This window comes from Passer domesticus, chromosome 12 (assembly GCF_036417665.1).
Source record: "Passer domesticus isolate bPasDom1 chromosome 12, bPasDom1.hap1, whole genome shotgun sequence".
NCBI classification, from domain to species: Eukaryota; Metazoa; Chordata; class Aves; order Passeriformes; family Passeridae; genus Passer; species Passer domesticus.
In genome coordinates, this window is record NC_087485.1 from 19,126,378 (window position 1) to 19,143,086 (window position 16,709).

At 47.0% G+C, this 16,709-nt stretch overlaps 1 protein-coding gene and 1 long non-coding RNA gene across 2 annotated transcripts; one reads left to right on the forward strand and one right to left on the reverse strand.

The window, feature by feature from the left end:
- Window positions 1-1,881: 1,881 nt before the first annotated feature.
- LOC135279521 (fatty acyl-CoA hydrolase precursor, medium chain-like) lies at window positions 1,882-11,693 on the reverse strand. Its single transcript, XM_064386963.1, has 13 exons — window positions 11,340-11,693; window positions 10,162-10,354; window positions 9,357-9,501; window positions 8,786-8,919; window positions 8,307-8,460; window positions 7,326-7,427; window positions 6,390-6,494; window positions 5,051-5,191; window positions 4,880-4,966; window positions 3,757-3,904; window positions 3,439-3,570; window positions 3,045-3,117; window positions 1,882-2,625 (listed from the first exon to the last, which is right to left on the reverse strand). The coding sequence occupies exons 1-13, from the start codon at window positions 11,410-11,412 to the stop codon at window positions 2,451-2,453; spliced, it is 1,662 nt and encodes a 553-aa protein (XP_064243033.1). The 5' UTR covers window positions 11,413-11,693; the 3' UTR covers window positions 1,882-2,450.
- On the forward strand, window positions 5,500-8,462 carry LOC135279522 (uncharacterized). The gene is made up of 2 exons (XR_010346751.1): window positions 5,500-7,069; window positions 8,240-8,462. It is a non-coding gene; the product is annotated as an uncharacterized LOC135279522 (long non-coding RNA).
- Window positions 11,694-16,709: the final 5,016 nt, after the last annotated feature.

Here is a 16,709-nt window from a genome sequence, read left to right on the forward strand (position 1 = left end):
GCTCCATGTGACAAACTGTGTGCTTTATTGTTCAGAGCCTTCATGTATAGGGAGTTTAAACCTCCCGTGTGTAGACAGCTCATGGGTCTGATCCTCACACAGCCCAGCTCCTGAGCAGTGAGATGCCTGAAGCCCAAGATGGAATGTGATAAGTGAAGGTCCCTGTCTATCAACCCAGGGGCTCCAATGCCACAGAGCTGCTGGAGCTGGCATGCACACTCCACCTTGCTGCTCACAGCTTCCTTTAGGCCAAGCAGCTCAAGGGAGGCACGTGCAGCTCTGTTCACCTCCCGCAGGGCTGAGATCATTGGAACATGTCCAGCCCCAAACCTTAACAAGGCAATTCTGCTGACCAGGAATTTGTGTTTCTAACACCTGGACATCACTAAGAGCTAGTTGGACTCTCTGTTTCACAGATTAAATCTCCCTCCTTGTTGATCAGGTTTGCAAGTTATAAAGATCAAACAGCAAAGAACATCCTATCTTAATAAAAATATGCATATTTCACACTTAGCACCAAGATGATCTGAGAAGCAGGACTGGCTCAGAACAAACATAGCTGACTACCTTGGAAAGGCAATTATAGTAATTATGGAAAATAAAAAAAACTTCAAAAAAGATTAAGGCTTTTATTGACAGAATATGAAAAACAGAACAGCAGCAGTTCTTGCTGAATAGTATCAGTAAATATACTGCTAACAATTTCTTCAACTATATTTGTAGCTGGGAATCTGGACCAAGTGGCCATGAATACTCAAGCTATGAAATAAAATGAGGTTTGGAACATAATGGAAGTATCTGCTGTTTAAATGTAGCCCATTCACTGTGGCCATGGTGTTACTCCTTTCTCAGCTGTTTGACAGTGTACCAGTCTTAATATTTGGGCTTCAAAATGCAGAGATGGACAGAGCACTTCCTCTCACACAGTCAGAAAGGATTTGTTATCATGTGTGCCTAATAAGAGACCTCCCTTCCACCCAGGAGTTCTACTCATGGCTTTGCATTGCCAAAGACACAGGATTTCTTCTGTCTTGTCAGGATAATGGTTTGTGTGAACGTACAGGGACAGACACATTGATTCAACAAACACACCACTAATGGACATAAAGGCTGGGTCAGACCAAAACAAGGGAAGGGATAAGATATGTGTGACAGAACTAGCAGTATGGTTGCTGCAATTAGCTGTTACTAATTGCCACAAGTGGTGTTCTTCAGGAGGTATGGAAAATGCACCAAAGGGGGTGGCCAGGTAGTGCAGAGGACACTGCTTGAGATCCAGCAGGTGTACAAAAGCAAGTGCTCCCAGAGGTGAGGAGGAAGAAGAAGACTCCTCCAAAGGGTCAACACCTGCAGCAGGAGCTTGGGCTGTCCCTGTGAGAGCCCCCTGGGTGCTGTGGGATGTGGGAGCTGGGCACCAGCTGAAGGGGTGCTTGGAGTAGGGCTGTTGGTTTGTGGTCATGAGGAGAGCTCTCCTGGCTTCCTGGCTTCCCCCATTGTTCCTTGGTATCCTGCTTGCCGTGTAACTTGGCAAAAAAGGCACTTCCCTCCCTGTGCCCTGACCCCAGACCCAGCTGTGGGAGGCTGGGGGTCACACTCTGCATGTCAGCAGATCTGCTCTGGTGGTGCTGGGCCAACAACGTGCAGAAGCACCTCCAGCCTTTGCTTCCCCCTTTGCATCTGCCAGGAAGGGTGGAAGGACACACAGTCACAGCCCAGAAGAGTTTGTGAAAGAGCCTTAAGCCTCAGGTCCCGCACAGAAACCTGAAAGATTCATACCTGAAACCATTTAAGTGGAAGGAAGTATCTGGGCACGTTTCTGACTCCTCATGTGTGACTTGACCTAGCAATTGGACTCCATCAATTAAGTGAAATAAAAGGTAGTTCCAAAAAATCAAAGCAACATTTATTTGTAACAATAACAAAGCAATAAAACAGGTAGAGATTTTCTGTCCTCTTTTGTGAGAGGTCAAGCCCACCTCACAGGTGTAGTGTCAGGGATGCTCCTCTCTGCTGCCTACAAGCTATTTCCAGTTAAAGAAAGCAGAAAGAGTCTCTAGGAGGGACAACTGACCATGCTCTTCTGCAAGAAGAAGGGCAGAAGCATATAAAATAGTCTCACACTTAGGGTATATTCTGTATTGATCATTTCCTATCAATTTCAGTTCATTTGCCCATTCCCACCTCAGTATTCATTTTTGATATGCACTGAGTAGGAACCATGGTCTGTCTGGACCTGGAAAGATTGTGGGGGTTTTCTGCTAGCTTCATTAAATAGTGATTTTCAGTCTGGCAAACATTCCAAATGCCCCTTGTTTCTCTCCCTCCAGTGTGATTAGCACAGCAGATTACACAACAGTGAGTTAGAAGGTGATTATTACTCTCTATGCTGACAAACTCATTTTCTCTCACTTTCCTTTGGGTTTTAAAGCAAACTGTACCCTTCATGGGTCTTATAAATCTGTGTGTTTTCTCCTTCCAGTCTGACTTTGTTTCATGAGCTGTGCCCAAAACTCCATTCTGTGTTCTTTCAGTTTCTCTGCTGCCTTTTGCTCCAGGTCTATTCCCAGGTATTTTTCCTCCAGGTCATACTGAGGCCAATGGACCAAGCCCTCTCCGTTGGGATTTCTGGAAATAATAGGAGGAAAAGTTAGCTCTCCACTTGCCAATCCATTGCTCTCTGGCTGCTCAGGTTCAGAGCATTTCAGAAAGCCAGCAGGTGAGCCCAGATGATGTGATTCTGCTACCTGAATAAATTGGCAGTAGTTTTGGAAAAGGCTCATCAGTGGAACAGCAAAAGTGTAAAAGTTGCCATTAACTTTAGATCTAAAACTCCTTTGCAGATGGAGTAACTGCTCTTAGATTTTTTTCTTCCTCATGTCTGCAGGTTCTTTTAAAAGACCATTAGCAGAAGAAATTGCTTCAATATTTACCTTAAATTGTGCCAAATTTCTAGGAACCACCATATAAGTACTGCTTGAGGCAGGCAAGTATGTTGTGGGCAGCACAGACTGAACTTGAGCTGTAATCAGCATAGTGATTCTCACCCATTTTTAGCAAAGTTGGTCCAGTATCTCATAACAGTTCTGCTGAGTTCATTTTCTTCTTTTGTAGCACCTCCTGCAAAGGGAGAGATGAAAGGGCCACATTAGAAAGTAAAAAATGAGTATGAGCTATATCCATTGCAACACTTCTCCTGGTTGCCCTGAGCTCTTGGAGGTGTTTCCAGGACAGAATGATGTAATGGAAAGGATCTGCTACTGAGGACAGAGGATGTTTATGCTCACAATAATGCTTATGATATGTAAGGTAGGCTTATTGTATGTGTATGGTTTTTAATGCTTATAAGAGAGAAACTCCATTCTAAGGGCCTGTAGTAATTGAAATGAGTAATAGATATGAGGTTCTAAAAGGAATATGGAGTAACTATGGGTACATCACCAGCTAAGAATGGCTTTCCAAAGACAAAGGCAATCTCATCTCCATGATCTGCTTTGACAAACTCTGGTACCAAACCTTCCGCTGAACTCGGTCGATGTTGGAACTCATAAAAGTAGACTGGGTTGCCAGCATCTAGAGGATACAGAAAAGTGCTGGTTTGAGAGCTGAAAATACTGCTCCAAAGATGATAAACTTTCATGAAAAACCGTTTTGCTTAAATGAAACCACTACCAGTTCTCTGGATAGTGAGAAGTGCTGCACACTGTCCCCGGCACCCCCAGATTGAATTCTACAGCTGCTCTGAAGCTGCTGGGTTACCTCTGTGGTGTCTGGCCACCTCCACAGCTGAGATGACAAAGTAGACATCTCCCATTGCATCCAGGAGGCCATCTCGGACCTGGGCAGGGCTTTCTGCATCCCCCATGTACTCCTTGTACACTCTGTCAACAACTTCAGACGTGAGGCCCTGCAACAGCAATGAAAGCCATTATAGTGATGATGAATATCAGAGGGAGTAACAGCAGTGGGTGAGTGTGGCCTCTGCACATCCCTGACTAATCCCCAAACAACAGCTTTCAGAGAAAACCCCCAGCTGTGTCAGAGTGTGCCTGGGAGCTCAGATTGGAGTTACACAGCTATGCATACAGGTGATCTCAGGAAGAGAGGGATGCAAGGTCAAAGGATCAACCACCTTCAGATAAACAGGAGTCAGTGATGCTGATTGTTCTCTCTTCTGTGGACACACCTTCATAACAGCACAGAAATCCTGCTGGATTTCATAAAATCCATTGATTGTTGTAGATGACCATAATTTCAGCCGTGCAGAACAAGCCTGGGCTCTGCATTTCCAAGGTCATGGTGGATGTTTGTGTCATTGAAGGTCCTGGCAAGTACTGGCCCTGCTTCTAGGGTCCTTAATTCTTACCTCTGAATCTGTACTTTTCTATGCAGGAGTTTCAGGAGAGCACAAAGGCATCACAAAGCCAAGAGATTTGTAAATTACAGGGAAGCAAAACCTCGAGAATCTGAATGAGGGTGTAAGTGCACCCCAAATCTCTCGGGCTTTCCCTTCCAGTGCCCAGCTACTGCTCCAGGAGGTTGTGTCCCCTGGGTCTTCCCCCAGACCTGCTGGTATTCTGCATGTCTTGCATAAGCTGGGGGTATCTGAAATGTCCCAGGAGACCTTGTTTAGGTACCTGCATCACTCCTGGATTCCCACAGAACTCCTTTTGAAGAAGAGGGGCATTTAGGCTGGAAATGCAGAGAGTGTTTCCAGTCACTAGAGGTAACAGGAATGCAGCACCTCTGTGCCCGTTCCTGCCCCACTTGAGGGAGCTGTCCAGCACAATGGCATTTTCCTGAGAAATGTGTTCCTCCAGGGTTAAAAACAGCCCGACCAGCAAAGCAGCAGCACTGGGTTATTCTGAAACGGGTCTCTTACCTTGATGAATACTGCTAAGTTGCTCTGTAAAATCTGACGTGCAACATCTTTATCCAGACCATCCACAAAAGGAGGATATTTCATCATCTGTATGATACAGAGATTCATACTTACTAAAAGAGCCACTATTTACAAAATGATGTTTAAATAACAACATTAGAATTCTCTTACCATAGGCAACGCCCATCCAAATTCACAGTTATTCACTCCTATGATGTATGGGACCTCATTGATTGATTTTTCAGATAGTAATTCCCTGGGACTCTTTGGAAAAAAGGCACCATCTACACATGCATTGCTGAAAAAGATATCCTGAACAAAAAGGGCAAAACAAAAAATAAATCTTCATTAAAACCTTCTATTTGCTTCTAAAAGAAGTTCAGATTTTAACTGCAGTTCCAACATGAAGCCAAATGAAAACACAAGAAATAATGTTATCCAAACCATCTTAACATTTCTCTGACTGATTTTCTGCACTAGCAGGAGGTCCTGTGAAGATTGTCATAATATTTCTAATGTTTCTGAAGCAGAAATCATTATGTTGAATGTACATATTTTCTTAGTTCAGTATCAGCATGGATGTGTGGAAGAGTGGGAAAAAAAACACTTCTGTATTGAAGATTCAAAGGCACATAAGCATTGTGATAAGAACTTTTAAGTAGGACATAATATATGGTTTGATTTTCAGGTTCTCCAGAATCATCTGTGCCATTTTCTTTTCCTTGCCCTGGCAGCACTGTGGCAGGCACAGGGCCTGCAATGCCTCCCTGGTGGTCAGTTGCCTAAGATAAGAAATGCCAAATCATGACAACTGGACCAAAGAAGCCCCTCCCTTCTGCCTTTGGACCCTCATTATCTCTCTGTAAGACCATAGGTCATATTCACCTCGACCCTCACTGTTGGAGTGTTTCCCAAAACCCCTACACCCTATATAAACACCCACTTCTGCCCCATTCTGCAGAAGAGCTGTCACTGTGACCCTTTGCAGAAGCTGCCAATAAAGACCCCTCTGTGGAACCTCACACAACTCTTCTCCTCTCTCTCCTGCGTGTGCCGAGGCACTCAGCAAGCAAAGAGCTGAAATCATTATAGAGCTGAATTCACCAAAGAGCTGATCTCACTGAAGAGCTGAGCTGCTTGCTAAGATTGCCCACGGCTGGAAGCCTGCCTGGGACACCTGGCCAGGTTGTGCTCAGTGGTACTTCACTATCTGGGACACCTACAGCAGCCAGAGTCAGATAGAGCCCGAGAACCCACTGGCGTAATAAAAACAGCACAACAGCAAAGCACAGGTAATGCCATGTGCATGCAGAATGGAAGGGCAGGAACCTGTTTGCACTTTGCAGGCAAGAATTCACTGCAGATCTGTCAGTCATGTGCTGAAAAAGTCAAGAAAGTCAGATTTTACATCCACTTCAGGTTCTCCTGCTATTACATCCCACAAAGAGTATTCTCTGGGATGAAAAAGTCTGAGAGGTCATTTAAATACAAGAAGTATCATTTCACCTACCATTTTCTGTGTTGCCTGTAGTAGTTCTTCTTCTGTTTTTCCTCTCAGGCATTCAACCATTGCAGCTGAACTGGATTTTTCACAGCCAGAGACAGCAGCAATTTTCTGCAAGCAGTGAGAACAAACAGTTTTGGCCACATTTCCTCTGTCTGGCTCTGCGAGACACTGAGTCCAGCAGGAGCAGCCAAAGCTCCTGCACAAAGGTTCCTGGAGCCTGGCTTGTCCCAGCTCCAGAGGCAGGGCACTGGAAGCCCTCACAATCCTTCACACCACAGGCTGGGCAGAAGGGAAAACCTCTGCCTGCAAGATGTTTTGATACAGAAATATTCTAAGACAATTCTGGTAAATAACATACTGGGCTGAGAAGGCTGGGTGACATACAGGAGTTAGAGAATAAACAACCATCTGCAGGGTAACAGAGAGCACATTCTACCAGTCTTGGGGACATCTTTTGGGCTGGAGCAAGAGCTGTCATTAGAGAGAGCTGTCTCTCTTATGTCCCAGCTTCCAGGTTCTGGAAATTGCTCCTTGCAGTTGAAGAGAAAAGAAAGGGGTGGAAGCCTGTAGTTCTCAAATTAAAAAAACTGAAAAAAGACCTGTTTATTTGCATACTACCAGCATCAAACAGGAGGGGAAGAGAAGAGTATTCAGAGTCTGGTGCCGTTTTCCAGCCAACAAGTGTAAGTTGAGGTTTTTTGAAGACACTACATGTTACCATATTCCTTTCCATTTCATTCTGCACTCTTTGTGGATATTTGGGTGTTTGAAAAGCAACACATGATTAAACATGTACTGTTTGCACACAGAATTACTGTGTTTAATGATGGTCTGTTTTGTTTCCCAAGAAGGAAACCATGTTTCAATATTTTGGATTGAACAGTTTAAGATATGCAGAACTGTCAGGAAAAAGGAATTAAAATTACCACCAATACCCACTTGTGCATCCTCCTTAGGCTGGTCAGTGAACAAGCCCAGGGCTGCAGTGCCACTCTCTGAAATGGCCTTGTGGAACAAGCCCTTGGCCAGGGGAGATAAGACCTGTGAAAAAGCAAGGAGAAGCATGACAAGCACTGTGTTCTCCCCAGGGGTTTTGGGTTTCAGGATCAGCAGTGGCCATTTGGAGCATTTTGAAAGCCCACGTGGTAAGAGTGTCCTTGTGCAGGCTCTGGCCAAAGTCCAGCTGAGCAAAGTGCTTGGGCAGCACTGGCAGGGATGGGGAGTTCAGGGCCTTTGCCCTCCCCCTGCACTTTGCTTCCAGCGCCTGCCAGCACCACACTGCAGGGCAGGCACAGATGGGATGTGCCCGAGGCACTCTGGCTCTGCTGCAGGAGGGCAGCAAAGAGCTTTTGGCCAGAGGAAACAGGGATGTGTGTGCCAAGTGCAATGGAGCCTGGCTGGGCGGTGTGACCTGTGCCAAAGGGGGAGGGACTGGAGAAGGAGAGTGTCACAGCCAATGTGCTCCGTGTTGGAGTAAAGATTTTACACAGTCACAGGGTCACAAACTGCAGGGCTGCCTCAGCTACCAGGACTATTCACCTCAATCAATTGGCACAAGTGGTTGTCAAAGCAAACAGGAAATGGGCAAGAGTCCACAACTCCTGCTAAAGGACTTTTCTTATGAGATTGGACTTTGAGCGTTTTCCTTTTTTTTTTTTTTAACCCACAACAACCAGAGTTTAATACAGCAGTTGAGTAATAACATTCTGTTACTTAACTACAATGTTTGAGTATGAAAATGACACATTTTTATCATCCAAAATCTGGGTTATTTTGCATTGTTATTGTGTCAAAGACCCAGGTGATGTGTCACTGTAACACCATCCCTTTTCTCTCGCTGGCTTCCCATGCAGATACTGAAAATGGATGGAGGGGTTATTTCCACTAAGTAATTACAGTTCAATATTACTGTGAACTTACAAGAGCAGAAACACTGATTCCTCCTGCAGATTCTCCAAAGATGGTGACAGATGCTGGATCTCCTCCAAAATGCAGGATATTTTCCTGAATCCACCGAAGAGCCGCCACTTGGTCTAAATATCCCCAGTTACCTCGGGCATGCTCATCACCAGTGCTGCGGGGAGAGAACAGAGGTGTTCAAATGCTCAATGCAAGCAGAGGCAGAGGAAGATACAATCTGTGCTCTAAGAAATCATCTGCCATTCTCTACACAGCAGTTCCCTACACGACTGACAAATGGATGGCTCTGGAAGCCCTGAGATTGGAGCAGCAGCCCCACAAGAACAGATCTGGAGGCTGCCTTGGGACTGCAAATTGTCCCCAGTGCTTGTAGGTGCAGTTCAGAAATGTTTCTTTGCATAAGCAAGTCTTCTGCACGTCTCTTTACAAAGGCTTTGCACACATCCTTTTGGAAATCACACTGAGATCAACCAACTTACCTAAAATACCCAGCAATACCCAGTCTGTACTGAATTGCTACAACCACCACGTTGTCCAAGGCTGCTAATGCTGAGCCATCATATGATGAACCTGCTCCAACAACTAATGCACCTCCATGAATCCATACCAAGACCTGAAAAGAGATAAAGAGAATCAGCCCAGCACAGGTAAGAGCCCCCGGTGATAAAAACTAAAGATTATCAAACATCTAATATTTTGTGCTGATTTTCCTTCACATTAGATTTCACTAATTGTAGAAATCGTTAAAATCTAAGGCCTGCAGGGCTACAAAATGGCACTGAGTTTGTTAAATGCCTGCACTGTGTCAGTGCCCTGTGACTTTGGACAGATCATTTAGATTAATTCAAGCACTGCTTACCTACATGCCAATACAATTTTACTTGTAAAATAGGATTTTGTGTCTCCTTTCAATTTCAGCTAATATTTGCTGGGACAAAGCATGTAAGTTGAGCATCACTACAAAAGTGCCCCTGCCTGTCTGCTCATGGCAGAGGTTGAAGGTTTGCTGTTAGATAATTTTGCTCAAGGTGTTATAAGGGTTTTGCTTACAGGCAGCTTCTCCTGTTTTCCTGCAGAAACAGGTGTGTACACATTTAGGTACAAGCAATCCTCAGACACTTGCAGAGGAACTTTCTCTTTTCTGTTGGTAACCATATTTGAAATTAACTGTCCTTGTACTTGGTCCTGTAGACACCTGAATAAATGAAAAAGTAACAAGCAAGAGAGAAATCACTAAAACCTGAAAGCTGTGAAGAGAAGCCTTTTTGGTACTTCCACAACAATGTGCCAAGCAGGAACTGATCTCCAGCTCCGTTCTAGATTGGTATGTGAAATACATATGAAAATAGAAATGAATCATTTTACATCCCCAACAGCTTTTTACATTGCAATGGTAGATTTCAGCCCTGAGACACTAAACAGGGGCAGTAGGACAATGGGAGTGAGACATTTACAAGGTAGGTCAGATTTGTTGTGCATTTCTTATGTGCCCTTTTAAGCACTTGATTCAGCATTTTGCCCTCGTGTTGCATTCCAACATTTCCTCAGCTGCTCTCTGTCTCTGCTCCAAAGGTTTCTAGTGATTGGTGAGTGATGGGCAAGTGCTCCTGAGCCAGAGCATTGTCTGTCAGTGCTGCTCCATCTCAGTTCATCACTGCTGCCTGGGAAGCAGCAGCTTTTGGGAAAGAGAGCAGCTCACAGAGTGTCTTTAGAAATGCATGCACTGGAACAGCTGCAGGTGCAATGAGGGGGCACCAAGGCATTTGCCTTCATGGATGGCCCAGTGTGCACAGCAGTGTCATGGAAGTGCAGAGCTGGACATGGGGAAAGGTTCCGGGTTTGATTATTGCCTTACATTGGTGGGTAGGAAGTGGCATCTCTGACACCTTGCCATGGCTCCGGGGGCTGGGGCTCAGAAAACCTCAGTGATCCAAGGGGAGGCTTAGCAAAAGGAAGTGCCAAAAAGACATTCACAGTCCTCTCTGCTGTGTCCACTCTGAACTGGTACCCTCGCACTCTCCCGTATTTGGTCTCCGCTTCTGGTTGTTCTGTGGGACAGCAGCAGAATCACAGAATCACATCATTGCTCTGCTTGTAAGTAATTGCTAGATATGCTCCTTAAATATGCACCTTTTGCTCACTTAAACATGCAGTTTTTTTACGTAAAACTTCAACAATCTCTCATCAGATTTAACAGCACACTCGTCTGCTCTGTTTTTTTATTTTATTCTTTTATTTACTGATTTGATCACTAGAGTTTCCTTATTTAAATTTTAGATTACCTTACTTATTCTAACACACTTTTATTGTGCCTTTAATAAATCGTTACAGCTGACATTACTTCAGTCTGCATTTTGATTGGTCTGTATGGCCATCTCCTTCAGGTATATAATATGTGTTGTCTTACCACACACACATTAGTGGTTGCGTAGAGATCCTAATCTTTTTTTTGCCCTGGGTTGTTAGATAAAAACCCAATAGATAGCTTGCATTAGGAAATGGCAATCAAAAGAGAAAATATATGCCAGACCCTTGAGAGTATGTACAGCCAAAAGAAAAAGCATCTAACACACCTAAAAATAGTCTGGCACAAGCAAATCCTGTTAACATTTAGGCGTGACTCATTTTAGGATTTCAGTGAAAGTTCAGCAATCAAATTACAGATATTTTACTGTGGCTTCTTGGCATCAGCAGGCAAGATTTTAGGACAGGGATACGATTTTGCTATTTGCAAAGCAGGTTAGACATATGACTGAAAGGAGATCCAGAACTGAAACGAAATTTTGCTACTGCTGCTTAATTTGTGTGCCCATCTCTTCCCAAGGTTTGTGCCCATCCCTGCCTAGGGTTTGAGCCCATCCCAGCCCAGGGTTTGAGCCCGGCTCAGCCCAAGGTTTGAGGCCATCCCTGCCCAGGGTTTGAGCCCATCCCTGCCCAGGGTTTGAGCCCATCCCTGCCCAGGCTTTGAGCCCCGCAGGCCGCTGCAGCTGCCCTGTCCCCTCCGGGCGCCGAGGGCAGCAGCCCCGGTGTTACCTGCGGCCAGCAGCGCCGTGCCCCCGAGGAAGAGGATCGAGGCCAGCAGCGCCGTGTCCCTCGCAGCTGCCATGGTGCCGCTGGCACCGGGCCCGCGGGCCGGGCCTTTATGGGCTCGGCCCGGGCCCTTACGCAAGGCAGCCGCCGCTGAGGCGAGGGAGCGCTCGGGCTGCGAGCCAGGACGGGGCTGCCGGGCTCGGGCCGGGCTCGGGGAGCCCTCCTGCCCCACGGGGTCCCGCTGCCTCCCCGCTGCTCCTTCCCAGCGGCATTCCCAGCCTGCCGGGCACAGCGGGCTCCGGTGCTTTGGGAGCAGCCCGGCCCTGCCGGCAGCGGTGTCCGGCTGCGGCCCCGGGGCAGCCTCTGCTCAGCCCCGGCACAGAGCTGCGAGGCACCGCGGCTCTGCTGGCTGCATCTGCTGCGTGTCTGTGAGCGTCTGCGCTGGGGAACACGATCGAGCCGAGACCAAACCTACCGCCCGGCAAAGTCTGCTTTTGCTGAAGTAAACTTGAGCCATTTTTATGCTCAGAAAAGCATCTTTAGGACAAAAGCACCAATACTGGAAAAATCCCAGCTTTTCCTGCAGGGTGCAGGAGACACCTGTCACTCAGTTCGGTGTGTTCAGGGATGTTTGGAATAGTGTTGCAATGCAGTGACAAGAAGAAAGAGGTGAATGACAGCTTTTGTCAAGTGGGAGCAATATGAAAGGGTGGTAACTCCATATCTTACACATGTGCAAAATCCAGAGGATTGATTTCAATACATTTCACATCTATCATTGAAGGATGACATGAAAAGGAGAGAACAGATTAGCTGAGTAGAGATTTTCTGCTCACATTACCTGGGAGGTTGTGTTGGTTTTGTGCAGGTATTAGGCTCTGCCTTCTTCTTTATTTTTCTTCTCCTGACTCAGGAAGAGTCTTGCCCCAGCTCTTGCCCCAGACAGGCAGTTTTGCAATTTCAGGTCATGTGAATTCTCAGTTGTCAGAAGCAGCATTTCAAAGAATCAGCTGATACGATGACAGAGTGGTTTGGGTTGGAAGAAACCACCCAGCTCTACTCATGCCACCTCTGCCATGGGCAGGGACACCTTCGTGTCCAAGCTGGCCTTGGGCCCTGCCAGGGATGGGGCAGCCACAGCTGCTCTGGGCAGCTTGTGCCAGAGCCTCAGCACCCTCAGAGAGGGGAATTTCTTCTGTCCCTCTGATTTAAACCTGCCTTAGTTGGTTTGAAGCCCTTCCCCCTTGTCCTGTTGCTACCTGCCCTTGGCAAATGCCCCTCTCCATTTTTCTTGTAGGCTGCCTTGGGCTACTGCAAGGGGCTCTGAGGTCTCCCCAGAGCCTTCTCCTGTCCAGGCTGAACAGCCCAGCTCTCTCAGCCTGTCTGCACAGGAGAGTGCTCCATTCCTCCACATCCATTCCTGCTCACACCTCTCTTGACAGCTCAGTGGCTTACAAGACCCACAGTGCTTAAATGAGCTTAGCACATCTCTTGTGCTCCTGAGTCAATGCTGAGTGCTGTGGCTGGGCTTGTGCACTTTACTCCAAATGCTCCCTGTGCACTTTACTCCAGATCTTCCCCCATGTGTGTGCACAGGTGTGATTTACAGCCCCTGGAGATAAACGCCAGCCAGCTTTAACCCGGCTGCTCCCAGAGCAAACTGGTGGCAGGCCCTGCACTGCAGGTGACCCAAGCAGTGCTGGCTGTGTCTGCAGCCTGTGCTGGGTTTGTGGTGGCTCCTGAGCTGTGCCCCAGTGCCCTGCACGCCCTGCCAGGCTGGGCTGGGGTGCAGCTCCTGAGGCTGAGGGCACGGCAGTGCTCACTGTGCACTGGCAGATGGAGAATGCTGTGAGGAAAACAATGGGGACAAAAACTTCTGTGCAGAGTGGCAATGAATTGGGCCCTATAGGTGTTCCCTGCTATACCTTTTGCCTTGATTCTCAATACTGACACTAAAGGTCTATAAAACTAGTCTGGGAGTAGTCTGCCCTTTTTGAATATACAGTCTATACTGTAATGACAAATGTGTGATTTGTATAATGCAATTAATGGTACAGGGGTTGGGGGTGCCAGTGATGGAGCTGAGAATAACTTACCTTTTATCTGTATCTGTGTGATGAAGGTTTCTGAGACACCTGAGAAGCACTGCACAGGGGTACTCTGCAGTTCTGTTTGCGTGCATGTGTGCTGCTGTGAATTCTCTCACTCTCCTCTTACCTGGGATTGTTTTGGTTTCTGGCATAGGAAAACCCTTTTCATGCAAGGTGGAACTGCAGGAATCCCTTATTTTTGGCTCAGCTCCCACAGTGGTGGGCATTCATGCCTCAGCTGACTCATGACACACGTGCTACAGGAGGGGTTCTTTGCTGCAAAGCCAAATATCCTGTACTGGATAGAAGTACAGTGGAGTACAGCACCTGCTGCTTTCTCCTTTTGCTGTAACAAACTTGATTTCCAAACCAAATTTATCTGCTATGACCTTATCTTTGCTGACTTTAGTAGACTCCATATTTTCCCATTTTCTTTCATTTTCCCATTTACTTTCATTTCCCCCCTTCATTACTATTTGAATTTCCAAGCTTTTCTCTTTAATCTTTGTTATACTCACTACTTCTTTCTCAAGTACCCACTCTGCAACAACTCTGAGCCCATATCCCATCCACAGGCCTGGGGAAGCAGCCATTTTGAAAACAGGAGAGGTGCAAACCAGTGTCTGCAAAGTCTGCCCGTCTTACCTACAGTAAGATAACAAAAAATGGGGCTTTAGATCCCTACAGCCTTGTCTGGAGATACTTTGGTGGATCTGCAAGCCTGGCCTATGTGCTTTGCAAATGTGGAGACTCTTACTCCAGTGACAGAGACTTGTAGAATCTGAGGACAGTGCTACATACTGGTGAGCATGATTCTTGAATCCTGTTTGGCATTAAATTAAAGAGATTTTACAGCTTGCCCTCAATCAGTGACTAATGCATAAGTCAAGGGTCAATGAAAAAATCTTGCCACATGATGACCTTTGCCTCTTTGTACTGTAATAAACTGCTTCCTGTCCTGATTTCAATAGCTGAAAAAAAAATTAGACAAATATCACAGCCCCTGCTGAGGATTCAATGAAACTACAGAATATAAAACTTAGAGCTAGAACCTCTGAAGCTTGGACAGCTTTACTACATGCTAAGGAAACAGTGTGAATCTCAGCTCAGGAGACAAGAGCATCACAGTGCTTATCTCTACATAGAAATGAGTAAGATCTTCTGACATTTTCCACCGTGATTTATTTTTAGTGCTGGCCTGGGCTAGGAGGTCAGTTCAACTGCACTTCTCTGCATACACAAAATGAGCATGTATTCTGTGCACAGCCATACAACACGGCCTGTTAATCTCCTTTTAAAGGAAGTGGCACAACACTTCAAGGGTTTGTGCAATGAAGATTTAGCATGACTGTTTTGAAATTATATTCCCCTCACACAACAATGGAGGTAAAGCAGAGAAGCAAGGACAGATGCTTAGAAGGAAGTTCTGCTTATCAAATCTGCACTGGTAGAACAGTCTCACCCTGCTCCTGAGTTCTGCCTGGCAACAGGACTTGGACAAGAAGATGTAGAAAATCCCACCCTACTTCTTCCAGTAAAGTAATTTGGAAAGAAGGGATGGGTAGCTAGTTGCTGTAGGACTTATTAGCCATGAACAATTAAAAATTCTTTCAGAGATGTAGAGGGGAGCTGAAGGGAGGTGAAAATGATGTTCATTGCCCTGTAGGATGTGTGGAGCTGCATCACTGCTGTGAGGCACCAGTGTGACCAGGAAATCACAGAATCACAAAATCACGAGGTTGGAAGACACTTTCAAGATCATCGAGTCCAACCTCTGCCCTGACACCTCAACTAAACCCTGGCAGCCAGTGCCACATCCAGTTGTTTTTAAACACATCCAGGGATGGTGACTCCACCACCCCCTGGGCAGCCATTCCAGACCTTTATCACTCTTTCCGTAAAAATCTTTTTCCTAATATCCAACCTCTGTTTCCCTTGGTGCAGCTTGAGACTGTGACCTCTGCTTCTGTCAGTGCTGCCTGGAGAAAGAGACCAACCCCACCTGACTACAGCCCACATTTCAGGGAGTTGTGGAGAGTGATAAGGTCACCTCTGAGTCTCCTTTTCTCCAGGCTGAGCACCCCCAGCTCCCTCAGTTATTCCTCACAGGATTTGTGTTCCCAGCCCCTCTCCAGCCTCGTTGCCTCCTCTGGATGTGCTCCAGCATCCCAAGGTCCTTCCCAAACTGAGGGGCCAGAGCTGGACACAGCACTCGAGGTGTGGCCTCACCAGTGCCCAGTACAGGGGCAGGATGGCCTCCCTGCTCCTGCTGGCCACGCTGTTCCTGATCCAGGCCAGGAGCCATTTGGTCTTGGCCACCAGGGCTCTGCTGGCTCGTGTTCAGTCACTGCTGACCAGCACCCCCAGGTCCCTTTCTGCCTGGGCACTGTGCAGCCCCTCTGTCCCCAGCCTGTAGCACTGCAGGGGTTGTTGTGGCCAAAATGCAGGGCTGGGCACTTGGATTTACTACACTTCATCTTGCTAGACTCTCCCATCCATCCAACCATTGCAGCTCTCTGCAGAGCCCTCCTACCTTCCAGCAAATCAACACATGCTCCCATCTTAGTGTTGTCTCCAGGTTTACTAATGAAAGACTCAATCCCCTCATCCATGGCATCAATAAAAATATTGAACAGAGCTGGCCCAGCACAGAGCCCTGAGGGACACCCCTGGGGCCTGGCCCCAGCTGGATCAGCAGTGCTCACCAGCACTCTCTGGGCCGGCCATGCAGCCAGTTCTGAACCCAGCACAGAGTGCTCCTGTCCCAGCCCTGGGCTGCAGCTTTTCCAGGAGTGTGCTGGGGAGACAGTGATAAGGCCTTGCTGGAGTCCAAACAGACACATCCCCAGCCTGTCCTGCATCCACCAGGAGGGTCACCTGGTCATAAAAGGAGACCAGGTTGGTCAAACACCACCTACCCCTCCTGAACCCCTGCTGGCTGGGTCTGCTACCCTGGCCATGCTGTCAGCGCTGTGTGATGACACTCAGTATAAACTGCTCCATAACCTTGCCAGGCACTGAGGTCAGGCTGACTGGCCTGTAATTACCAGGACCCTCCTTCCCACCCTTGCTGTGAATGGGGGTCACATTGTGCAGCTTCCAGTCATCTGGAACCTCCCCAGTGAGCCAGGACTGCTGGTAAATGATGGAAAGCAGCTTGGCAAGCTCATCTGCCAGCTCCCTCACACCCTGGGATTTATCCCATCTAGGCCCAGGGATTTTTGAATATCTAAGCATCTCAGAAGTTCTCTGGCTGCCTCCTCTTGGATAATGGGGGGACCAT